The 26,674-nt window shown below is 46.6% G+C and overlaps 1 protein-coding gene across 1 annotated transcript in view; it reads left to right on the forward strand.

Annotated features, from left to right (window-relative positions):
* The window catches only part of KAZN (kazrin, periplakin interacting protein), a 668,025-nt gene that overhangs the window by 616,409 nt on the left and 24,942 nt on the right, over positions 1-26,674 (forward strand). The window contains exons 9-13 of the mRNA XM_007950754.2: positions 10,200-10,405; positions 10,896-11,014; positions 18,226-18,457; positions 20,083-20,184; positions 20,798-20,964. Coding sequence (XP_007948945.1) covers positions 10,200-10,405; positions 10,896-11,014; positions 18,226-18,457; positions 20,083-20,184; positions 20,798-20,964 — 826 coding nt within the window. The remainder of the gene's footprint in view (positions 1-10,199; positions 10,406-10,895; positions 11,015-18,225; positions 18,458-20,082; positions 20,185-20,797; positions 20,965-26,674) is intronic.

Consider the following 26,674-nt stretch of genomic DNA (forward strand, 5'->3'; position numbering starts at 1 on the left):
TGATCCCTTTCCAAAGAAGTATTCAGGTATTTGCCTTCAATCTCATTAATTCTGTCTTTCATTGCATCAGTTCTATTCTTTTGCCCTTTTAATGTGTTATCTATTTCTGACAATTTAGTATTAATCTTCTGGATTTCTATCTTTAGATTTAGAATCATTTCTAATTTTTCATTTATTTTGTCATTTTGTTCCTATATTTTCTTCTGAAATTCTTCTAGGTTTTTGTCTTGATCTGTCTCTCAATCCTTTGAAGATACCTAAATATGATTCTTTTGAATTCCTTATCAGGGAGTTCCAATGCTGCAACCATCTTCCTTGGGCATGTGTTTTGGGCCTGTATCCTCATCCCTTGTTTCTCCTGCTTTATCTTATTTCTTTATGTGGATTGTGATGCTCTGTTGTCTCTGAGGCATTGTGACATTTTTGAGTTTATATTTAATTGGTGATTGTATGTTGGAGTGACTTGCCCACGATTTTCATTTTCTTTGTTTTGTTTGTATGTTATCTACATGAGCAGGGTACTGTGCTGTGCCCCTCTATTCACTAGTTGACAGCACTTATACACTCGCCACCTGTCTCCTTTCCTGTTGTCAGCCTCTTGTATGTCACTGCCAACCTTGGCAAACAGAGCCTATTCTTAAGTCCCTGAAATCCCAATGATAATGCTATCACTTTAAAATCCAAAATGGTTGTCACTCATAAAGATTCAAAATGACTGTGCCCTCAGTCACTTTAAATATCCAAAATGGCTGCTGTGTGTAAACAATCAAAATGGCTGCACCCTCTGGACAGCAGAAAGTCAACAGCTCAGGTTGTCTCCCTCTTTGCTGTTTCTTTTCCTAGTCATAGGTCACCAGCACAGTCATCCCTGCAGCCCTTAGTGACCAGGGCTAATCTTTAGGCCAAATCTCAGGTTCCAACACCTTGGGAATATTCAGGCTATTGGTCCCATCAGAGTAGCTGACAGTCTGCAGCTCCAACCATCTCTGTACTCACTGTTTTTGTTCAGGTTTTTCCACTATTTGATGCCTAATCCACTTCTGTATAGTTCCTTTCAGAGCTCAGGGCTCCAGGATTATCTTCTGTATCTCTGTCAATTGGTTTTTCTTTTCTTTGTTGAAGAGGGTCTATGGAGCTTGTCTGCCTATTCTACCATCTTACCAGAAGTCAAGGGTTCATACTTTTGAGTTATGGTATTGGTGAAGCATACTGAAAGTACCATGGACTGCCAGAAGAACAAACAAATCTGTCCTGGAAGAAGTGCAACCAGAATGCTCCTTGGAATCTAGAAAGGCCAGACTTCAGCTCTACTTTGGTCATGTTGTCAGAAGAGACCATTCCCTGGAGAAGGATATCATGCTTGGTAAAGTGGAGGGTCAGTGAAAAAGAGGAAGGCCCTCAACAAGATGGATTGACAGAGTGGCTGCATTGATGAGCTCAGGTATAGCAAGGATTTTGAGGCACAGGACTGGACAGTGTTTTGCTCTGTTGTACATAGGGTTGTTATGAGTCAGAGCTGACTCGATGGCACCTAACAACGATATGAAATAATGTGAATGAAGTTTAAGGTGAAATCATAGACATGAGCAAATCAGAGACTATCCATAAAGGCTGAGCAATCTTGAAAAGGAACTTTTAAAAATTAAAAATTTAAAAAAAGAACTTTTAAAAATTAAAAAAATAAAAATAAGTGATATTTTAAAAAAATTGAAAGATGGGTTAAACAGCAGACTAAATAGTTAAAGAGAGAATTTACAAACCAGAAATGGATCTAAAGAAATTTCACAGAACACAAAGCAGAGAGATAAGGAGATGATGAGTAGGAATAAGAAATTAGAGCTGCCTCATCCAGTACAATTTCCACTACAACCACTAGTGAGTGTATATGAAATCATCAAAATTACACTAAATTAAAAATTTAGTACCTTATTTGCACTAGCCAAAGTTCAAGTGCTCATCATCACATGTGGCTTGTGACCATCATATTGGGCAATGCAGATTATACAACATTCCCTTTATCAATTGAATTTTGTCCCCCCAAAATCTGTGTCATGTTGGCAGGTCATGATTCTCAGCTTATGTGATTATCCCCCATTTTGTAATCTGATATAATTATCCAATGTGTTGTAAATCCTAGCCTCTATGATGTTAATGAGGCAGAATTAGAAGCAGTTCATGAGGCAGGATATAAAATCCACAGGATTAGGTTGTATCTTGAATCAATATCTTTTGAGATACAAAAGAGATTAAACAAGTGACTAGAGGTCAGAGGGACCTGCTCCTACCAACAAAGGAGAGCCAGGAGCCAAGTACATCCTCTAGACCTGGGATCCAGGCACTGAGAACCTCCTAGATCCAAGGGAGATGCCAAGATACATGGTGCTCTCCAAGGAATGCAAGGCCCACAGATGCTGAAAGGAGACAAGGACCTTCCCCCAGAGCCAATAGAGAGAGAAAACTTTTCCCTAGAGCTGTTGTTGTTGCTGCTGTTGTTAGGTGCCATCGAGTTGTCTCTGACTCAAAGCGACCCTATGCACAGCAGAACCAAACACTAGCATCAATCCTGTCCCAGCCTCACAATCCCTGCTATACCTGAGCCCATCGTTGCAGCTACTGTCAATCCATCTCGTTGAGAGAATTCCCCTTTTTCACTGACCCTCCACTTTTCCAAGCATGATCTCCTTCTCCAGGGAATGCTCCCTCATGACAACATGACCAAAGTAGGTAAGATAAAGTCTGGCATTCTCGCTTCTAAGGAGCATTCTGGCTGCACTTCATCCAAGACAGATTTGTTTTGCTCTCCTGGCAGACTGTGATATATTCAACATTCTTCATCAATACCATAATTCAAAGGTATCAATTATTTTTTGGTCCTCCTTGTTTATTTTCCAGCTTTTGCATGCATATGAATTGAAAATACCACGGCTTGGGTTAGGCGCACCTTAGTCTTCAAAGTAGTATCTTTGCTCTTTAACACTTTAAAGAGGTCTTTTGCAGCAGATAAGTCAAGAAGAGTGATTAGAAGTAGTATGTTTAAAAAAAGGGCATTAAAGTATTGATCAACCCTAAATTTTATTAAATCGACTATGCATAGTCATTTTTCAAGGGTAACCAAACTATCAAAGCAGTGGTTCTAGAATTTCAGTATCCATCAGAATCACCCAGAGAGTTTGTTAAAACACAGAATGGTGGGCTCCACTCCCAGAGTGTCTGAGATGGGACTGGTAGAAACAGAGTTTCAAATCAGCCATCAGTGGGAGTGGGGAATGGTATGACAAAGTCAGTCTTCCATCTAGATCAACACTGTCCAAGAGAAATATATGCAAGCTACATATGTAATTTTAGAGTTACTAGTAGCTACATTAAGGAGCTCTGGTGGTGTAGTGGATAAGGCATTTGACTGCTAACCAAAATGATGGTGGTTCAAACCCACCAGCCACTCCACAGAAGGAAGATGGGGCAATCTAGTTCCTTAAAGATTTATAGCCTCACAAACCCAATGGGGGTTGCTATGAGTCAGAATCAACTCAATGGCACTGAGTTTGTTTGGTTTTTTGAGTAGCCATATGAAAGGAACAAGTGGAATTAATTTTAATAATACATCTTATCAAACTCAACATATCAAAGACATTATCATTTTGACATGTAATCAATACAAAGATTTTGAAAATTATAAATTTGATATAACTTAAAATTCAGCTTTATATGTAAAGATAGAAATTAATGAGATGTTTTACTTTTTTTCACTATATCTTCAAAACCTGGTGTGATTTTGCACTTACAGCGTTCTCAGTGGGGATTAGCCCCTTCTCAAGTGCTCAGTGGCTCCCTGGAACTCCTAGCTACCATAGGGTACAGGGTGGATCTAGACTGTAAGGGAGGTGAGACTGCGAAGAACAGTGACCCTCACTTGGTCATTGCAGGCCACATGCTGGGCTGAGCACTTTGCATACATCCACTCATGAAGAGCTCACACCAACCTGTGAGATAAGGCCTTGTAGTCATCCCCATTTTATAGCGGAACTGAGGCTCAGTCAATGTAAAACTCTTCCCCAAGGTCATATGACTGATAAGCAACAGAGAGAAAACCTGAGCCAATAGGCCAGGGTCAGCAAACAATTTCCGTAAAGGACCAGAGAGCAAATATCTTTGGCTTTGTGAACAGACTGTCCCATTGCAGTGGGAAAACAGTGCAATGCAGAAAGCAGTATAGTGAAAGCCTTATTGGCTGTGTGCCAATCAAACTTTATTTACTAAAATCAGTGAAGGGCTAGATTTGCCCTGGGGCTGTAGTTTGCCAAGCCCTGTGCTAGGCCACTACTGTAGGTGTGACTGTGCATGTGCATGTGTCTGTGAGTGTGTGCCTGTCTGAGTATATGTGAGTAAGTATGCCTGTGTGTGTGCATGTCTGTGTGTGAGTGTGAATGTGCCTGTATGTCTATATAAGTGTGTACCTGTATGTGTGATTGTGCATGTGTGTTGAGTGTATATGTGCCTATGTGTCAGTGTGTGTGAATGAGTATATGTAAGTATGAGTGTGTGTTCATGTGTGTGGATGTGCATGTGTGTCTGTGAGTGTAAATGCGTGTTTATGTGTGCATGTATCTGTGTGAGAGTGCATGAATATGCACATGTGCCTATCTATGTGAGTATGTGTGTGTTTGTGTGTGTGGATGTGCATGTGTATCTGTGAATGTGTGTTTGTGTATGTGTGTTGGTGATGTGTGGGACAACACAGAACTTCTCCTCCCAAAGTCCCTCGTCCTCCTGGTGTTCAGAAGGCTTCAAAGCCCTACCTCGCAGACCCGCCGGGAAATCAGCCACCCCTGTAACTCCACAGACCCTGGCTGAGCAGCCTGGCTATCAACATGAGTTATTCCCACTTTCAGGGCTGAGAAGGAGGGGAAATAAAAAGCCAAGATTGATGGGATCCCAGGCATAAAATCTGGCACTGAAGTGGCTATATTTTGGAAATTGCCTTTAATTAATAGTTTATGAGCCCAAAGAAGGGTCTCAGCCCCCCAGTCCTTCTGCAGCAGCCTCTCCTTGGAGATCAGGCATGGGGCGTGGGGTGAAGGAGGTGGGCTGGGGAGTAGCTCTCTTAGAAACCAAAATGTGTAGTTTGTCCCTGTGAACCAGCTTGGCCCATGGCATTCCTGGAGCCTGGGCCCCATAAATAACGTGAAGTGTAAGATGGTTCCCTGCATGAGCCTAAGGCCTATTAGCTACAGAAAAGCCTGCACACGCTCACAAAATACATTGCACTCAGGGAGACACACACACGCACACACATATGCCCGGAATTTGCTTTTGTTCTTTGTCTCTCTGTCCACTTCTCTGTGGCTCCCTCTCCACTCCCATTCTGTCTTCTCTCTCTCCTCTACCTGCTCATCTTCTTGTCTTTGCTGTTTCTGTTTTTGTGCCAGTATTTCTCTCCTGGTCGCGCAGTGGTTAAGCACTCGGCTGCTAACCAAAAGATTGGTGGTTCAACCTGTGGGAGAAAGACTTGGCTTCCATAAAGATTACAGCCTGGAAAACACCCTGGGATAGTTCTACTGTGTCACACAGGGTCGCCATGGCTTGAAATCAACTCAATGGCTCTTAACAATCTCATTCTCTGAAGGCTTTCTCTTGGAGTCTCTTTTCCTGTCTCTCTTTCTCTCTCTCTCTCTCTCTGAGTCCTACTTCCCATCTTCCTTTTTCTTCGCCCTTCTCAAGCCCCCTTATTTCCCTTCCTTAGGCAGAAACAGCCAAACAACACTAAGTCAACACCCAGACCAGGTCAGAGTCCCACTGAAACAATGAATTTCTTCCCAGCTGGGCTAGATAATACATGAGAGTAGGTTTCCTCTCTGGGCAAGAACAAGAGCTCAAGACACATTTCACTCAGAAATGCAGAGGACAGAGACTGCAACAGCCACCTTCTAGGTGGGACCAAGAAGTATCCAAACCCCAGGGAAAGTTCCTCTTATTCCCATTAATAGCCTCCTTTGGATGTACACTCTGGCCAGTACTTCACACGCAGGGTCTATAATGCTCACGTCAACTTAAGAGGTAGATATTGTTGTCATACCCATTTTATAGATGAAGAAATTGAGACCTCAAGAGGCAAAGATATTTGTTGAAAGCCAAAGTCTGTTCAACTCCAAGGCCTGCCTTCTTTCCACAGGCCTGGCCCAAATGGACAACATGGACCATGTCTTGTAATTTGGGGTAACTAGATTTGGCCAGATGTCCCTGGTGGCATAGTACCTTAGGTATTTCACAGTTAACCAGAACGCTGGTGGTTCAAACCCACCAGCCACTCCTTGGAAGGAAAAATGGGTAATCTACTTCCGTAGTGATACCGCCTCAGAAACCCAAGGAGGGGTTGCTATGAGTTGGATCCCACTCAACAGCAGTGAGTTTTTGAGTTTGTCACCTCTTATCACCCCAGATGGATGTAATGGGGGTAAGACTCAGCTACAGGGACAAGACAGTGGGAAGGCCAGAAAGGTTGAAGGTCTCTGGGAGGTGGGGGTCATTCAGCCCAGCAAGAACACCCTGCTGAGGAGCAGGTGGTCAAGCCCTGTGGACTGGGTGTTCTGGACCAGAACAGAAAGATCTTCCTGCAAGCCCTGAGGGTCCCTGGGCCCAGCCACCTACAGGAGGGACTCCTTGGTATAGGTCTGTGCCCCTGAGCCAGAGGCACTCTCACCTGGCAGAATTGCAGAGCCCAGGTGGTGCTGCAGAAACAGTGTCTGCTGGACATCCCGTTCTGGGCACCATGGCAACATGTGTGATCAGACTGGCCCCCTGCAGAGAGGTCTATGTCCGTCTGCCATCTCCTGAGACAAAGAGGCCTTCAACCCATCTGAGAAGAGAAATGTCATCACGTTGTCAGTGACCCACCAACACCTCCCCCTCCCAGGATAGACAGCCCCCACTGTGACCCCTACTGTCTCTGAGCCCCCACATCAGCCCAGGGAGGAAGGCAGGCAGCAGAGAGCACCATTGTGCCAGCTTTAGAGGTGGAAACTGAGGCACAAGGTGTCATCCACGCCTGCCCAGAGTTGGGCAGCATCTTCTAGCAAAATGGCTGTGGGCTCCAAAGGGCTCTTGACTGGACAATTAGAATCCCCAGGCCTTTGGAAGAAAGGTTCCATGGAGCTGGGGGTGATGGGTGAGTGTGTGGTCATCAGCTAGTGTAGCCAATTTAGAGTTTAAAATGGAGGGAGGGAAGAAAGCCTTACAACTTGAAAAAGTTAAAAACTTTTTAAAAAACTTTTTTTTGAAAAAAAACTTTTTTCCAATTTCAAAAATAATAATCAATGCAAAAAAGTTGGGAAATAGAAAAGTATACACACCTTTATACACTCAAACACACTTTCACTCACACACTCTTACATGCTCCCCCCCATATTCCTTTGCACATACACACATTCACAATTACCTACCATCCCTTTCCAGAGATAAAGACTTTTAACATTTATCCATCTAGTATTGTATATATAAAACTATATATTAGAGTTTATATATAGTTACATATAATACATTACATTCTATATAATAAATAACTATAAACCAAAAAAACAAATTCACTGCCATCAAGTCATTTCTTACTCATAGCGACCCCCATTGGGTTTCTGAGGGAGTAAATCTTTACAGAAGTAAATTGCCCCATCTTCCTTCCACAGAGTGTCTGACAAACTCAAAAACTCACTGCTGTTGAGTGGGATCCGACTCATAGCAACCCCTCCTTGGATTTCTGAGGCAGTATCACTACGGAAGTAGATTACCCATTCTTCCTTCCAAGGAGTGGCTGGTGGGTTTGAACTGCCAACCCCCTCTGGTTAGCAGTTAGATGCCTTAAGCACTTGCCACCTTATATAATATGTTCGTATATTTTAACATATTAATTAAAATAATATAATATATGTGAGTACATATATATGCTGGTGGTGGTGGGTGCCATCAAGTTGATTCTGACGCATAGCAACCCCATGTAATAGAGTTAGAACTGCCCCCATTGGGCTTTCTAGGCTGTCATCTTTATGGTAAGGAGCCCTAGTGATGAAGTGGTTAAGTCTTCAGCTATTAACCAAAAGGTCAGCAGTTCAAACCCACTAGCTGTTCTGTGGCAGAAAAATGAGACAGTCTGCTTCTGCAAAGATTATAGCCATGGAAACCATATAGGGCGATTCTCCTCTGTCCTATAGGGTCACTGTGAGTTGGAATGGCCTTGAAGGCAGTGGGTTTGAAATCCTTATGGGAGCTGATCACCAGGTCTTTTACTTGCCAATAGATTGGGAAGATTTTCCCATGTCAGAAAATACTCTTCTCCTGGGACAGATGTTTTATTTACTGTATACATTCCAACATATAAATGGACCCTTGTTCATCCTACTGAACTCCCACCAATAACCATTTATGATGCTTCCTGTTTTTTAATCTTTTAAAATTTTTTATTATAAAAATTAAACATATTTATTAAAGAACTTTGATAATACACAAAGGTATAGCAAGAAGAAAATGGCTTTATTCTTCTCAGCACCCGAACTCAGTAACTAATACCATTTGTATGTACTTCATACCCATTACTTTAACTGGGTCCCCTACCTGTATTAATGGGTAAGTGGTTATTACATGATCAGAATGATTCTGGACTATATAGTGTCAGCAGGGTCATTTCTTTTCTGCTCTCCTCCCGCTTCTGTTTTGTGACAGTGATTACAATCCCTGCAGTGTAACAGCTCTGCTCCCACTTCTTCCCTGTGTCGCCTTTCCAGTGGGACATGGGCGTGGTCACCCTCCTGTGATTCTCCTGCTTGTACATTCCTGCCTCCCTAGCTTTCTCCTGTGCAAATGCAGTCCTTCTGATCTCCCGTGGGTGATTGTTCTAAGGAGTGCGCCTCCCTGGTGTAGTTGTTCAGCTCTTAGGCCTGTCTGTCATTTGAATGAAAGTGAGCCCAGTTCTAAGCCTGAAGGGTGACTAGGGATCACAGTCTCAGGAGTTTCACCAGTCTCTATCTGGCCGGTAATCCTGGCCCTTTTTGTTTTTTCAGTTTCATTCCACATTTTTCTCCCACTCTATTCAGGATCTCCAATTCTGATCCCTTTCCAAGAGGTTGACATTGTTAGCTGGGCACCATCTAGTTCTTCTGGTCTCAGGATTATACAGGCTGAGATTCTCATGGCCCATTAGACCTTTGAGGTCATTTCTAATCAAACCTATTTCTAATATTGTCATTTCTCATGATACTGAGTTTGTTTTTGTTTTTATTGAGCCTTTTTTTAGAGAAAGAGATCCCCCCCCCCCGCCCCCGAGTTTAGTCTGATATTTTTTTTATCTGGTGTAGGTGTCGCCAGTCATAGATGAAAGAGTAGGGTTGGAAAATATTGGTGGATAGGCTTTCTTTTTGTCTGTGACGGCTGCTCTAGAAACAGGCTACGTGCATTAAGGACTAAACCTGGGCTCCATTTATCCTAAGAAAACAAATCACCCAATTGCCCAAAGATGACTACAGCAGACTTGTTTGCAATAGTGAAAAATTGGAAACAATTCCCATGCCCATCAATAGGAGATGCATGAGATAAATCACGGAGGCTCCATTGTCGTGTAAAGATAGGATACATCTCTATTTACTGAGATGGAACGATGCCCTCCGTACTGTGAGTGGAAAAGCTTACTATAAAATGGAAGGCACTGTGTAAGTGTGTGGGTCTGTGTGTGTTTGCAAGAGTAGGCGTGTGTGTATCTCAAAGAGTATTTAGCTAAATACTAACAGCTGCTGTCTCTGGGTGGTGTGGGATTTGGCGTGATTTTCACATTCTGTTTTATTTTTATTCCTTTCTGGACTAAGTATTTTTGCTTTTCTTTTTCTTCTTCTTCTTCTTCTTCTTCTTCTTCTTCTCTCTCTCTTTCTCTTTTTTTGAAAGAAGAAATGCGTTATGTTTATAATTAGGGAAGGGCAGCAAAACAAAAGAAACTCATTTGGATTTTGGAAAGAAGTGTCTTCCTTCCCAGTCCTTAGGGGGGCAACTGCCCAGCCCCTGCCCCTGCAGCCCTTGACTTCCTTTTCCACCTAGGGGTGGAGACAGCCCAGCCCTTGACCTGAAGCCCCTGATCTCCTTGCCCATATGGGAGTCGGGATGGCCATGCACTTGCCCTTGTAGCTCCAAGTGCCCCCAGCATAGCTACACATGCTTGTGTGTTGCAGACTCTGACAGCCAGTGCAGCCCCACTCGTCAGAGCCTCAGCCTGTCGGAGGGTGAGGAGCAAATGGATCGGCTACAACACGTGGAGCTGGTCAGGACCACGCCTATGTCCCACTGGAAGGCTGGCACCGTGCAGGCCTGGCTGGAGGTTGTCATGGCTATGCCCATGTATGTCAAGGCCTGTGCAGAGAACGTGAAGAGTGGGAAGGTAGGGTGCCCCCCTCCAAGAGCCTGGCCAACCCAGAGTCTGGGCTGGTTTCCCACCACCACTCTCATTCCTGCCCCGGGGTCAGAAGGAGGTGCCATTTAGGAGCCTGCTGGCCTGGGTTCAGACTCCAGTGTCCACATAACCCTTCTGAGCCTTAGCATTCTAATCTTTAAAATGGGAATAACCATCTTGGACCTGGCTGAAGGGAGACAGGATTTGACTACAGTGCTCTTTGGGCCTAGACAATGATTCTGCTGTACCTCATAGGGCAGAGACTCCCGGGTGGGCTGCAGAAATGCTCCCAGAGCTCTCTGGCTCCAATGTTTGGGAAGATGGGCAGAGAGATGGGGACGGGCAGCCTCGCACCAGCAGACTCTGCAGCTTGGTCCCCAGCCAGCAGCAGGTCCTGGGGGACCTTATTGCCGAGAACAGTCCTTCTTCTGCCCCAGCCCCTTCCTGGGCACTCAGTGTCCCCCTCCTCGGAGAGCAGGTGCTGCTGAGCCTGAGTGACGAGGACCTGGAGCTGGGCCTGGGTGTCTGCAGCTCTCTGCACCGGCGCAAGCTCCGCCTGGCCATTGAGGACTACCGAGATGCCGAGGCTGGCCGGAGGTGAGCCACCAGGGGAAGGGAGAACAGCCACCCTAGACCCCAGGATACACAGAGGGGTTGAAGGGATGCTATTGGCTGGGCCAGTGTGAGGGACAATAGGATGCAGTTAAAATACTCCTGGTATGCCACTGATCAGGTGGTCCCGCAGTGACTTCACTTAGGATGGTGTTACCCAGTTTGATAACTCATGGTATCACCCCCTTCCATGGACCTCCTCCAGTACCAGACCATATAATCCTTAGTAATGTTTATTATCAATTTTAATCATAGAATAATATGTGATAAATATAGTTCACACTCATTTACTGCCATCAAAGCAATTCTGAATCATATATATTGACCCCATTGGGTTTCCAAGGCTATAAATTTATGGAAGCAGACTGCCTCCTCTTTCTTCTGAGAAGCAATTGGTGGGTTCAAACCACCAACCTTTTTTATTAGAAGCCAAATGCCTTAACCACTACACCAGCAGAGCTTCTTGAAAATATAGCTATAAAGTGTTTAAATACAATGTTTCTTAGATTATATGAATTATATGAATACTAACAATAAACTTTTTTTGTAAAATCTTTCTACATTGAATTGCATTATTAGTTACAACATTACTAGCAACTTAGCAGAAGTCTTTTCTAATTTTTCTCCTTCTTTTCCTTTAATTACTCTTATTCTCAAAAAAGTTATTGATACATGTCCACAAATACTAATTACCACAAATTGTAGCTGAAACACCAGAAAATTTGAGAAAATCAGAGACTATAAAAACATCCATAGCAACAAAAACAACAGCCCATATTTGTAGCACGTGCAAATGAAACCACGATTGGAAGTGTAATTGTAATTAGGTAATAATGACAGCTCTGACCAAAGAGCATTAGAAGGTTCAAAAAGTAAATTAGCATAGAGTTTTAGCCTTGTCAGCATATCAATACATGTAAGCTAGGCTTACAACCAAAAAAAAAAAAGTTTTTGCTGTCATAACTAACTGTACAGGGATTTTTTATAGAAAAATAGTAAATTTCTGCTGAAACTCAGGACAAAAATTTTATAGTCATTTTGGCGTCACCCCCTCTAAGAGTGTCACCCACTGCAGACTGCACCTCCCTAGTGATGCCGCTGGGTCCAGACACAGCCCAACCCTGATCTGAACCAGCCTTCCCAGTATTGGGCTCATAGGGAGGAAAGCCCAACATGCCCTGTGACACCCCAGTGTGGAAGCAGGGGAGCCACACAAACCCCCAGAACACCTTCATCTTGGCAGGTAACCTGAGCAGCCTGTGAACTGGGCCAAAATGCCTGCTCCACCTACTCCGTGTCAAACCTCAGGTCTTAGCATTCCAGGGTAAGGAAAGATTGCACCAGGCAGCGAGATGCAGAGAGATGGAGAAGATAAAATGGGCATGAAGGGGCTTATTGAAACTGCTTCAACAACAGGAATAGGGGCGGGTAGGAGGGGGCAGCACCAACTTGGAGGTCCCTCCCTTCAGGTGTGCCCCCTCCTCCCTCACCCTCCTGCGAGACCACACTGCCCCAGCACTGAAGCCTCTACCCCAGCCCCACCTCCTGCCTGCCTCGCTCCAGACATGTATGAGCCAGAACTTGTCTGGGGGCCCTTGTTCCCCAGGCAGCTCCAAGGGAAAGGGAAGGAGCCCCCACCCCCACCCCATCCCGGGTGTGTGGAAGGGGGAGGAACAAGCTTTGTAAATGTGACACTTTCTGTTTTGCATAATTATCTCCTTCACTGGTTTCCCCATCATTTTTGTGCAGTTAATTAATCAAACCTGGTGGTGTGTGCTATTATTTGCAGAACCAGCTTTGTGGATTAGAGAAAGAGCGGGATGTGGGAGGACCCAGGCGGGTTTGGAAGCAGGAAAGCCACAGCAGTGTGTCTGGGAGAGGGGCCTTCGTGCAACGAACCCCTGGGCAACTGGAATCACAAGACCAGACCGTTCAGAAACTTAGGTCGCGGCTTCAGTACAGCAAAGCGAGGCCAACAGATGCAGCTCCCCAGCTCCCCTGGCTTGTGTCCTGCCCATAGAGCTCCAAGAGGCAGACAGCTTTCCTTTTTGCCTCCTGTGTCTGTCCTCCTCAGTCTAAGCTGAAGGAATTTCTGCTGTGATAGTTGGTTCAATCCACCAGCCACAGGCTTCACCTCTTTAAGAAAAGATTGTGGAGCCTTGCCCTTGGTGAAAATCCTAGAACATGTGTCCTGAGTTGGTACGACAGAATTTTCCAGATCTTTACATTTTGTTTTCCTTTTGCACGGCTCAGTTTTTAAATCTATCTCTTTTCTCTCGCATCGGACTGTAAGTGGCAAGAAGAAACCATGTGGCCCCTTTAAGATCTTGCTTAGACATTGCCCCTCCACCTGTAAAATGAAGGGGGTTAAGTTAGGAAACTTTCTTGGGGCCAAGGCCCCTGTGAGAATGTAATTGAATAATAATAATAAAACTCTGACACTATGCTCAGGAGAAATATACAAAACTTCACAACTTTGCATTCTGGGACCCTGCAACCCAACCATGGAACTTTTGGGCATCTTTGACATTTCCAGCCATGACACCCTGTATGACCTTGGTCATGGCATTGCCTTCTCTGGGCCAGTTCACCTTGTCTATAAAATATTACCGTGAAACCCACTGACCTCTTTCTGGCTTGCCCATCACCTATCACTTATGGACACAATCTTCCTTCAAAGTCCATTCCCTTTCCACTATTCCATGCCACTCTTTCATTAAAAACAACAATGATGGCTACTACTACTATTACTTAGTAGTACACACAGTGCACCCTACTCTGTGCTAAGGGCTTTACATTCCTTGTCTCTTTTAGTCCTTACAACTCCATGAGGCAAGCATGATTGTCCCCGTTTTACAAATGAGGAAACTGAGGCACAGAGGTGCGAGATTGCAGAGCAAAGGATAGTAAAGCTGAATAGCCTTGCATTGTCTATGTTGAATCATGACCCAGTTGTCTAAATTCTGTGCTCATGCTCAGTTTTCAATATCTAATCAGGCCCCAGTTTGGGAGGTGGGGGGGGGCAGAGACACACTTTATAAAATGAATTACTTTTAAAACCATGCTGTTTTATTCAGCTTGGCCTCTTACAATAGCTCAAACCAACAGCTAGAGAAGTGTTGCCAAGCTGAGGCCCCATGGGAACCACTCTAATGAAAAGAGGACTCTGCTGAAGGGCAGGACTCATGAATTGTTGGCATGCAGATGGTTGTTGCTGATTCTAAACAAGCTTCTCTCAAGTAGAGTAAGCAAGGTGCCCCTCTGCAGTCTCCTGCCTCAAGTCTTGTTGCCCCATTGATGTGCTGAGCAAACCCTTTCTTGAGGCACTCCCAGTCCCTATCAGTCTCCGCTCTAAGCCAACAGCATCTGACCTAGCAGGCTGTGAGCTCCAGCTCCTGCCTGCACGCAGAGGCGTGCCTACAGAAAATAGCGCTGATGGGAAGCACTGCATTTGTGCCCTGTACAAACATCTGACACCCATCTTGTAGATAACTTAACCATAATAGCAGCTCAAAAATACAAGCCAAGCTCGTTAATCTTTTACTTAACACATTATGGCGCTACATGAAAATTACAACTGCACCTTCCTTGCTTCACAGTTGAAAATTAGTCTATGATGAGCTCAAAGTCATTTTTTTCTAGTTTCTTCTCTTTCTACACTCAGCAGAGCAAGATCACAGTCTGCCTTGACCCATGGAGGCTTTCAAATATGAAAAGGTTCGTTTTAACTTACCGAATGATCTCTCTCAGCTAGTCGTGGAAAGTGTGATGGTACATAGAAACTGCTCAGTGATACCTCCCTTCGTGTGGCAGCCAGGGCACAGGCCATACTTGCCATACACCTCTGCCCAGCAGAGAACAGGGAGGGCTGGGACCTGGAATGGTCCCTCTGAGTGGCAGGGCCTGGAGGGAGTCTGCCCTGGGACTTTTCATCCTAGGATGGAGCTCATTGTAGGCCAGAGGGCTCCAGTTTGGAGCCACCACTCCAAACAGTGGACTGGAGCAAATGCCCACTCACCCCACCCCCTGTCATTCATACTTTTGGCTCTAATACAATACTTGTTGAGTATTAACTTTGAGCCGGAGGGCGGGGTGTGGTGGAACCTGGGCATTGGTGGACAAGCCCTGCCCTGCCCCTGCCCTTCAGGAGCTGGTCTGTCCAGTGGGGCAGCTAGTCAGGTGAGCAGCAATTGTCTAGAGTGGGACAAGCGCAGGAGGGCACAGAGAAGGTCCCTGGCCCAGTACAAGGACTCAGGAGGTTCCCAGGGAGAGCAAGATCTCAGCAGGCTCTTGTAGGAGCCAACCTGGCAGGAAGACAGGGTGGAAGCAAGGGGACAAGGCGACCCTACCCCTTGGGGGCCGCTCAAGGTTCTGGGTGAACTGAGAGGAGGCTGAGGGGCAGGGAAAGGACATATATGCTGGTCATGTGAAGGACACAGCTTCCCTAGGAACCTCTTCCCCCCAAGCCTTCTTCCAACAAGTGTTCACCAGGTTCCACTGTGTGTCAGGCACTATGCTAACCACTGAGGATTCAGCCAAGGACACAGTCCCTGTCCTGGTGGAGCTTACATGCTAATGGGATGGAGTGCAGTGGTAAGGGAGAAAACAAAGCAGTGGACAAATCAATTAACTTTTCAAATTCGGCATGTGATTAGCTCTTGGAAGGAAATAATTCAACACGCAGCAGCAGGGGCAAGCTCAGACAATGTCGACAGAGCTTCTTCAGGAAGGGGAGGTTTGAGCTGAAACCTGGGGAGTGAGAGGAGAGAGCCACAGCAAGGCTGGAAGGAAACAGATCCAGCGAGAGGCCAGGGGTCTGGGGGAGCCACCACTGAGGGCACTGGAGCAAATGCAGTCACAGAGTGCAGTGCATTCTGAGAAACAGTCCCAGGAAGCTAGTGAGCCTGAGCCCCTGGGGGATGCGAGGTCTGAGAGAGCCAGGGCAGGGGCCTGTCGGCCACTCAAAGGACTTTGAATTTTATCCATGTCACGCAAGGGAGTGAGTGACCTGATCCTGCCCAGTGCTGAGCCATCTCCATGATTAGTTGTGGACTGGACAATTGTGAAGTAGATCACCAGGCCTTTCTTCCTACTCTATCTTAGTCTGGAAGCACTGCTGAAACCTGTTGAGCATCACAGCAACATGCACGCTTCCATTGACAGATGGGTGGGGGCTGGGCATGAGATGCCATTGACCAAGAATGAAAGCTGGGTCTCCCACCTGGAAGGTGAGAATTCTACCACAGAGCCACCACTGCCTCAGATGCAGTCTGGAACCTTGGGAATGAATGCCATCACCCAGAGATGGGAGAGCCTGGGTGGAGAAACAGGGAAGAGGTTCCTAGGGAAGGTGTGTCCTTTATATGGCCAGCATCTGCCCAGCACAGGGCTCTCGGTAGATGCTAAGTGCTTATGTCTGGAATGAAGAAAGGACAGAAGGGCAATGAGGAGCCATCTAGGATCAGCAGCAGGAGGGCAGCGTGGTCACTCACTCTGGCTGCCCTCTTGAGAAGGAGAGTAGAGAGGACCCGCCCAGTGGCTGGGCATGCTGTTTGTTAGAAGGCATATGGGGGGAGAGAAGGTGGTGCCTGGAATGAGCATGGACACTGGAAAGAAGGAGGCTGAGTCAGGTGGGACTAATAACCTTACCCAGGTCTGCAGGCTAGGGGACTAGCAGGACCACCCCCAGAGTCTGATGCAGACAGGGAGACCTCTGTGTCCATCACAGCTTCCACTCACCCCTCCCGCCCCCCAGGGCTGGGAAGCAGGTGAGGTAGCATTCCTCTACCTGGGGAAAGGGGAAGATGCTAGCTTCTGATCCCAGGCCCAGGAGCAGGGTGGTGCCACTTTGCAAGCTCCTCACTTTCCCTTCCACTTAATGATGCCTTCGTGGTCCACAGAGGCTCCCACTCAGACCATGCGGCACTTTTACCTGGCAGAACCTCCAGCCATTTTGCTTAGACCTGCAGCAGTGGGGCACGGGGTGCAGGTTGGGTGGGTGGGTGGGTGGGGGAAGCAGTCAGCTGCCCTCATTCTTTCTGCAAGGCTGCCACTGTGTGGCAATCTGGGGAATGACAGCAGAGGGACTGCCCTCTCCAGGCACAGCCTCCAGGGGTTTTGATGGGACTTTTTGTTCACAGTTTTTATCCATTTAAGAAGTATTCTTTGTGCACCTACTATGTGTGTGGCACTGGGACAAGCCCTGAATGGGACAAGCCCTGAATGAGACACAGCAGTGAGGTGGGAAGAGAGAGGACTTGGAATGAGCAAAACATGGGTTTTAACTGACTCCTAAGTATGCCCACCCTGTGACCCTGTGCACTCAGCGTCCTCATTTGCACAGTAAGGAGGACAGCCACCTTTCCCCATGCAGGGCCTGTGGCACACCACACGTCAAAGTGAACACTGAGTGATAGCCACTGTGTCACTTCAAATAAAAAGCAAAGCAAAGCCATTGCTGTGGAGTTGACTGACTCATGGAGTCAGCTCTGACTCATGGCAACCCCATGTGTGTTCCAGCAGACTGTGCTCCATAAGGTTTTCAATGACTGATTTTTTGGAAGCAGATCTCCAGGCCTTTCTTCTGAGGTGCCTCTGGGTGGACTAGAACCTCCAACCTTTTGGTTAGCAGCTGAGCATGTTAATCATTTACACCACCCAGGGACTCTAAATAGAAAGACAACAGCAGCAGCAGGGAGAAGGGTGAGCCAAGGAGGAAGGCACCAGCAACAGGAGCACAGGCTGGGGCTTTGGGAGCTTCAGGGTTTCCACAGAGACCCCTGTGGGAGCAAGGGTAGGCCAAGGCGGGGGGAGCTCTCCAGGGATGCTGCTTCCCATTGCGCTTGTTCCTGCTGCTCGCTGTCACTGTCCCTGGTGTCTCTGGTGCCCCAGTGTTGGTGTGTCTGACTGTGTCTCATTCTCTTTCCTGTCTCCTTCTCTTTGTCTCCCTGTTGATCCCTTTCTGTTCTTCTCTCTCTTTGCTGCTGCCTCTCTCCATCTCTGTCTCCACCGCCCATCTCTCTCCTCTCCTGTCTGCTCCTTCTTCCTCTTCCTCTTTGTTCTCACTTGTCTCTATGACCTTCTCTGTGTCCTGCCCCGTCTCTGTCTTTGTCTTGTTTCTCTCTGACTCTGCCCATCTCTGCCCCATTCTGCTTTTTGCCACCTTGCCCCGTCCATCCCCGTCTCTCCTTCACCAGCCTGTCCAAGGCTGCAGACCTGGACCATCACTGGGTGGCCAAGGCCTGGCTGAATGATATCGGCCTGAACCAGTACTCTCAGGCCTTCCAGAACCACCTGGTGGACGGGCGCATGCTGAACTCCCTGATGAAACGAGACCTGGAAAAGCACCTGAATGTGTCGAAAAAGTTTCACCAGGTCAGCATCCTGCTGGGGATCGAGCTGTTGTACCAAGTGAACTTCAGCAGGGAGGTAAGGACCGAGGCACGGCAGGGGGTGTATGTGTGGCACCGTCCACAACCCCCTCTCCCCCTCTGACCTCCACTGTCTGTGCATTCATCCATATGCACATCTGTCTGTTTATCAATCAATCTGCCCATCCATCCATCTGTCCATCCATCCACTTATCAACCCATCCATCCTTCCACCCATCCATCCACCCATCCATCTGTCCACCTCTTCTTCCAGCAACTTCTTACTGGGTACCCACCATGGGCCAGACCCTTGCTCGATCAAGGAACATAGGGAAGAAAATGGATACAACCCTCCTTCTCTAGAACTCACTTCTATCAGAGAGAACCACAAAGACACTGGTGACAATACCACTGTGGAAAACTGACCCCATGAGGGAAGCCCACAGTTTCATGGAAACCCAGAGAAGAAGCCCCTGATCCAGTCCAGGGGTCAGAGTGGGCTCCCAAGAGGTAGTGACAGCTAGGTTGAGACCCCAAAATCCCAGGGATCAATCCATAGAAGACAGGAGGAGAAAAGCAACCCAGCAGAGGGAATGGCATGGGCCAAGGCCCTGAGGAGGAAGTCTGTGACCAGAGAGGACCTGAGTTCTATGTGACTGAGTGCCAGATTCAAGGGGAGTATTGAAAGGGGAGGCTGTGGATTGTGTTGAAGAGTTTAGACTCATACTGCTCCCCTGATTCTGAGATCTCTAAGCTCCTACTTCAGCCCGCCATGGTCTGCCCAGCAATCTAACTAAATGGTCCCTTGAGGGAGGGCCTGAGGGCCTGAGGGCCAAGTTCAGGTGGTTTATTTTTCTAAGAGTAAAGAGCAGAGCACAAGCCATTCAGAGTTGAGAAGAAAGGGTATCTAGCCCGCCACTCAGTTCTCAAGTTGGTTTTTATTTTATTTTATTTTATTTTATTTTTTTGAGCTCCTGCTGGGTCCATCTACTGCAGGGCTCTAGGTACAAGGAGATGACCAGCACATAGTCCATAGCCTCTGAGAGCCCAGTGAGGTGGAGACAGATATGAAAGATAGTCATTACAGGAAATGACTACTTACTACTTTACTGCAGTACAGTGTGGAAAGAGGTGTGACTGGCTAGGGAGCTGGTTGAGGCATACTGGAGGAGACTGGAGGGCAGAGAACTAGTCCCTATGGAGATTTACAAGAGGGGGCCAGGCTGACCCCTCTCTGCAAAGTGCCAAGGGAGATGTTTTACGCTAAGTGACACTGACACTCCCTGACCTCAGAGACCTGGCAGACCCCAGGAGCTCTGCCTCTCATGATCTTCTCAATGAATATTCATAGAGCACTTGCCTATGCCAGGTCAGCTGGGGCAGGATACGGTGGGCACAAGGGTATAGAACAAGGGGCTGCTATGATTCCTACACCAGCCCCACACTCCTGGGCACAGGTGACTTTGCTCCAGGCTTCCTCCACCCCAGGAAGCAGGCTTCTACTCATTGCCCAGGATGAAAGCCAAGCCAGGGAGTGATGTGGCTACAGCAGATGCAGATGGCCAGACCATGTCGACTCCTCCTGCTGGCCTGGCTCCTCTCACTGGCCCCCTGGGGTCCCCCATGTGATCTCTGTGTGCTCCTTTGCCCTGCTCCCCACTGACCCAGCTGTCTCCCCACAAGGCCCTCCAGGAGCGCCGGGCCCGCTGTGAGACACAGAACATCGATCCTGTGGTCTGGACCAACCAGCGGGTGCTCAAGTGGGTACGAGACATCGACCTGAAAGTGAGTGGGGTTGGTGGGTAGGATGAGGGGAATAGCAGGTGGGAGAGGGGACTCCCAGGCATATGCAAATCACATGCAGATCTGTATGTAAAGCAGTATCTTTGTGAACTAGGCACTGTAGCCCAGCCTGGTAGGAATACTCTGGCTTCTGTCAATCAAGAGGAGGGGCCGCTCAGTCCCCAGCATTAGGACCCCCATGAAAAGATGCTCTTCCTGTAGTGGAGGTGGGGAGCACTGAACCATCCTCCCTCTCATAAGCAAGGGTGGGGTTGAGGGCCAGGACCATTTTTTCATTCAACACATATTTATGGGCTGCCTGTTGGGGTCTGGGATATGTGAGTGACTAATAGTTTTGGCCTTGCCTTCATAGCTCTAAAGGTGTGAGAGGGTTCTCCCTCACTATTAAATTAATTGACCCCCAAGAGAGTCAGGCCCTTGCATTTGGAGACATCCTCTCAGGCTATCATGGTGGCCCTCTCAGAAAAATAGGGGGATCTTCATAGGAGACAGCATGGCCTCCTCAGGAAGACAGTCTCTCAGGCTAACATGGGGACCCTCTGAGCCTGACAAGGAGACCCTTTTGGGCTAACTGAATTCGTTCTTTTGCTCTCAGGAGTATGCAGACAACCTGATGAATAGCGGCGTCCATGGTGCCGTGCTGGTGCTGGAACCCACTTTCAATGCCGAGGCCATGGCCACTGCCCTGGGCATCCCCAGTGGGAAGCACATCCTTCGGAGACACCTGGCAGAGGAGATGAGTGCCATCTTCCACCCAGCCAAGTGAGTCAGCTGAGGACCAGGCAGGGCGGGGGGTAAATAAAGAACACCGACTCTTCAAACATACTATCCTGGCTTCCTAGCCTGCCTCCATCTCTTGCCGTCTCCCACTTGTTCCTTGCAACAAAGTGGTCCCCTTTTATAGATCATGAAACTGAGCCCAGAGAAGCAAAGTGTTTAAGCCTGAAATACTAGGCTAGAAACAGGTAGAGTAGCAGTGAAGTCCTGAATAGCATGTGTGGTTAAATGTGAAGACAACTCATCATTTCCAAAACACTGAGTGAGCAGTGCACATGTGAGGAAGGGCCACACAGACTGAGAGAATTTGCAATGGCACAAAAGGCTGAGATGGTCACTTCCATCAGAGGTAGCTGGGGACAAAGGTTTGGAGGCAGGATTGAGCATGTTCATGGTTCATGGTTCTTAAATGAGACCTTTCCCAGTGGATCCTCTCCTTAAAATGATTGCATTTAGGAGCTCTGGTAGCATAGTGCCTAAGGCACTTGACTGCTAACCAGAAGCCTGGTGGTTCAAACTTACCAGCCACTCCTCAGAAAGAAGGTTGGGCAATCTACTTCCGTAGTGATACCACCTCGGAAACCCAAAGAGGGGTTGCTATGAGTTGGGTCTAACTTGACAGCACAAAACAGTGACAGGGTTGTTGTTGTTAGTTGCTGTTGAGTCATTTCCATCTCATGGTGACCCCATGTGCACAGAGGAGAGCTGCTCCACAGGGTTTTGAAGGCTGTGACCTTTCAGGAGCAGATCATCAGGTCTGTCTTCTGAGATGCCTCTGAATGGATTCGAACCTCCAACCTTCTGGCTAGCAATCAAGGGCTTAATCATTTGCACCACCCAAAGACAACCACATTGATATTATGAAATTAAAGGATTCTCATAGCAAGAGATCAATACATGATCAGCATTTAGGGTTAGATGACTATGTATGGATCACCTACTATGTACATTATCTAATGACACTCTCTTGACAATCCTGGAGATGGGTATCACTGTTGCTTTTTTATAGATGGAGAAACTTGTTCAAAGGGGCAACATTCTTGGGGCAACATTCTTGCCAAAGGTCACACAGTTAATAAATGTTAGAGCCCAGATTTGTATCTTATTCTATTAATATATTGTATTACACTGCTTCATTTCCATTGATTAAACCAACCTTCCATTCCTGGGAGAAATCCCATTTGGTCATAGCATGTTATCCTTTTCATATGTTGCTGAATTGGTTTTGCTAGTATTTTGTTGAGGATTTTTGTGTCTTCATTTATAAAGAAGATTGGTGTATAGTTTTCATGTGATATCTTTGTCTGATTTTTGCTTCAGGGTAATATTGACCTAGTAGAATGAGTTGGAAAGGGTTCCCTCCTCTGCTATTGTTTTTTGTGGAAGATTAGTGCTAATTTTTCTTTAAACAGTTGGTGAATTCACCAGTGAAGCCACCTAGTCTTGGAATTTTCTTTGTGGGAAGTTTTTTGGTTGCTAATTCAATCTCTTTACATATTATAGGTCTATTCAACGTTCTATTTCTTCTTGAGTCAGTCTTGGTAGCTTGTATCTTTCAAGGAATATATCCATGTCATCTAGATTAGCTAATTTGTTGGAATCTCTGGGTGGCACAAACCGTTAGATACTTAACTACTAGCCAAAAGATTGGCGGTAAGAAAGCACTCTGAGGCACCGTTGAACAAGACCTGGCCATCTGCTTCTGACAGGTCACAGCCATTGAAAACCCCATGGAACAGTTCTGCACACATGGCTTCACCATGATTCAAAATCAACCTGACAGAACTAACAAGACAGCGAACTTTTTGGTATATAATTGTGCATAGTTTTGCTTAAAAGTTTAAATTTTTTTTCCTATAAGGTGAGTAATATCCCTTTTTTCATTTCTGATTGCAGTAATTTGAGTCTTTCCTCTTTTTTTCTTGCTCAATCTAGTTAAAGATTTGTCAATTTTGTTGAAAGAACCCAGATTTCAACCTGGGCTTTCTAACTCAAGCCTGGGTGTTGAACCATCAAACTATATGGGGTCTTAGGAAGCAGCTGGACTACACTTCATATTATGCAGGAGGAGAAACTGAGACTTGGGAGAAAACTGTGCAGGTCCAGGTGTTCAGAAATTTCTTTCCCTATTGGCAGGCCAATACCCAAATGCAGCAGAATCATTGGGGTCCCTGTCAAATGTCAATTCCCTGACTCACCCCAGATCTAGGATCAGTATCTTCTGGCAGAGCCCAGGAAGCTTCATTTTGAGCATTTCTGGGTGGGTCCTATGGAGACAAAATTTTGACAAGAACCCTATTCTGAGAGCCACAAGTCAACTGGTGCAGGGAAGAGGCTTTCCTCAGAATTGTCCACCTCCTTTGACCACCTTTCTGGAGCCACATGATTTGTAACAGACTTAAGATATTCTTAACCCTGGGGGAGCATCACTAGCTAAACATTAGCACGCAGTGGTGTATCTGATTAAACCTTTGACCACCCATGAAGTCACAGGTCTGCTAAGGACTGTCTGGGACTAGTGGGTAAATACAGGAGAAGGTTATGGTGGAGAAACAAATAGGGGAGGGGTTTGAATTTTTGGGGGCTTGTCAAGGACTCCTTTGAGAATTGGATGGAAGCAGTGGACCTCTTGATAACAGAGGGAAATGGACATTGTCATTTTCCTGGTTACATATGAGGAAACAGGCTGGTCAGCCAGGGAATTGGTGACGGTGTCAGCCTCAGCCATGTCCAACTCCTTGTTCTCACCACTTCCCATGATGTTGGGAAGTGTCAGTTTATGACTCATGAGTCAAAGTCCTCACGTGGGATTTGGAACTTTGCAGGCCCTTTACTGAGATTCTGCCATGGATCAGGAGAACAGACTTTGGTCAACTGGAGGGAGACAGACCTCCACGGGCTCCTAAGGAAGTTTTGAAACCATCCCTGACAGTTCAAGAGTCCCTAGCTAAGCAAAATGTCAGGGGAGGTGATGATCCCCAGGCATGTGGTGAGATATGCTTGGAAAGGTCTGACAGGTTAATATTAACTAAGATCTTTGCACATTGGCCCAGGACATCTCTGTGGTGGCCCAAGAAGTGCAGCCCTCCTATCTGCTGCTGTATTGCTCCCTCTCCTTCTCTGTTGCAGCCTTCTGCTTTCTAGAAAGAGGAGGAAACAAGGAATGGGGGTGGAGCAGGTGGTGCTGGCCCTTGAAGTGAGCCCTTCCAGAATACTTCTGATTAGGTGGAAAGATTCTGGTTTAAAAAACACCTTTAACCATCGAGACAGATGCTATTGTTGTCTTTAGCTGCTGTTGAGTTAACCCTTGACCCACAGTGACTCCATATACAAGTGAGCAGAATGTCACCCAGTCTTGGGCCAGCCCCATGATCAGCTGTGGATCAGACTATTGTGATCCATAGGGTTTTCATTGGCTGATTTTTGGAAGCAGATTGCCAGGCCTTTCTTCCTAGCACATCTTAGTCTGGAAGCTCCTCTGAAACCTGCTCAGGATCAAAACAACATGCAGGCCTCCACTGACAGATGGGAAATGACTGCATGTGAGGTGCCTTGGCTGGGAATCGAACCTGGGTCTCCCACATGGAAGGAGAGAATTCTTCCACTGAAACACATATGAATCCCAGACTGAATTCTGGACTGAGTGGACCAAAGTGATATAGAACAAGCATAATCTGTCATCAACAAAGCATCCATCCCTTATTTTATTTGACCCCCCCCCCTACACACACACACACACACACCTCCATGAGAGAAGTTGAGTGAATAGAATTTTTGCCTTCATATTAAGGATAACTGGGCCAATAGGAAGCATGACGATAAATGGAGAAAAGATTGAAGTTGTCAGAGATTTCCACAATCAATACCAATGGAAGCAGTAGTCAAGATATCAAATGATGTATTGCACTGGGAAAATTTGCTGCAAAAGACCTCTTTGAAGTGCTGAATAGCAAAGATGTCTCTTTGAAGATTAAGGTGTGCCTAAACCAAGTCAAGGGAGCTCTGGTAGCATAGTGGCTAAGACACTTCCCTGCTAACCAGATGGCTGGCGGTTCAAACCCACCAGCCACTCCTCGGAAGGAAGGTTGGGCAATCCTACTTCCGTAGTGATACTGCCTCGGAAACCCAAGGAGGGGTCGCTATGAGTCGGGTTTGACTTGACAGCACATAACAACAACAACAACAAACCAAGCCATGGTATTTTCAGTCAATTCATATGTATGTGAGGAGCTCTGGTAGCATAGTGACTAAGCCATTTGACTGCTAACCAGAAGGCTGGCAGTTCAAAACCACCAGCCACTTTTCAGAAGGAAGATTGGGCAATCGACTTCTGTAGTGATACAGCCTTGGAAACCCAAGGAGGGGTCGCTTTGAGTTGGATCTGACTCAACAGCAATGAGGTTTTTGTTTTGTTTTGTTTTGTTTTGTTTTCCATATGCTCGTGGGAGCTCCAGAATGAATAAGGAAAATGAAAGAAGAGTTGATGCTTTTGAGTTGTGGCATTGGCAAAGGATACTGAAAGTACTATGGACTGCCAGGAGAACTAACAAATCTGTCCTGGAAGAAGTACAGCTGGAATGTTTCTTGGAGGGAAGAATGGCCAGACTTTGTTTGACCTACTTTGGTCATGTTGTCAGAAGGGACCATTCCCTGGAGAAGGATGTCATGCTTGGTAAAGTGGATGGTCAATGAGAAAGCAGAAGGCCCTCAATGAGATTGATTGATACGAAGGCTGCAATGATGGGGTCTGGTATAGCAAGTATTGTGAGGCTGGCATAGGACGAGGCAGTGTTTCGTTCTGTTGTACATAAAGTCACTGTGAGTCGGAGACGACTTGATGGCACTTAACAACAACAACAACATTAAGGATAAAACAGGGTTTCAGAGAGATGCTGTGACTTTCCCAAGACAAGAGAGGAGTCGGTGGCAGTCTGGCATCTGCCAGCAAGGACTCTTTGTCCAATGACTTTCTACCGTACTAGGTGGCCTCAGTAACTGTGAGCCCTGAGGTCAATTAAAGAGGAAGGAGGGGAAGCCATTAGCTCGGAACATCTTAGGAGACTGTGTTGTTCTTATTAGTTGCTGTCTAGCTGGCTCCAACTCATGACAACCCCATGCACAACAAATGAAATGGTGCCCAGTCCTGTACCATCTTCCTGATCATTGATATGTGTGAATCCATTGCAACAACAATATCAATTCACCTCATTGAAGATTTCCCTCATTTTTGTTAGCCGTCTACTTTATCAAACATGTTGTCCTTTATAGTCACCACATATTATGCCTCTGGCCAGTGAGTCAGGGAACATCTGGGAGAGGCATGTTTATCAAGATTTTATAGGTCCCAATATGATGTCTCTCCAGAGGCCTGGGACCTCTGGAACAGTATCCAGTGGATATCCAGGTAAAAGGGGAGGGAGGCAAGGCTAAGCCCCAACCCCCCTAGAGCCAGCAAAGGGAGGGAGCAGGAGAGTCCAGGAACCTGTGGAGCAGCAGGATATCCAGGTAAAAAGGGGCAGGAGGCAAGGCTAGGCCCCAAGCCTCCTAGAGCCAGGAAAGGGAGGGAGCAGCCAGGGACCATGAAGTGGTAGGTTCCATGTTGTTGTTGTTGTTGTTGTTAAGTGCCGTCGAGTCGTTTCCGACTCATAGCAACCCCATGCACAGCAGAACGAAACACTGCCCGATCCCGCACCAG

The sequence above is a fragment of the Orycteropus afer genome, unplaced genomic scaffold (assembly GCF_000298275.1).
Source record: "Orycteropus afer afer isolate SDZICR_OR568_19922 unplaced genomic scaffold, OryAfe1.0 scaffold00288, whole genome shotgun sequence".
Lineage (NCBI taxonomy): Eukaryota > Metazoa > Chordata > Mammalia > Tubulidentata > Orycteropodidae > Orycteropus > Orycteropus afer.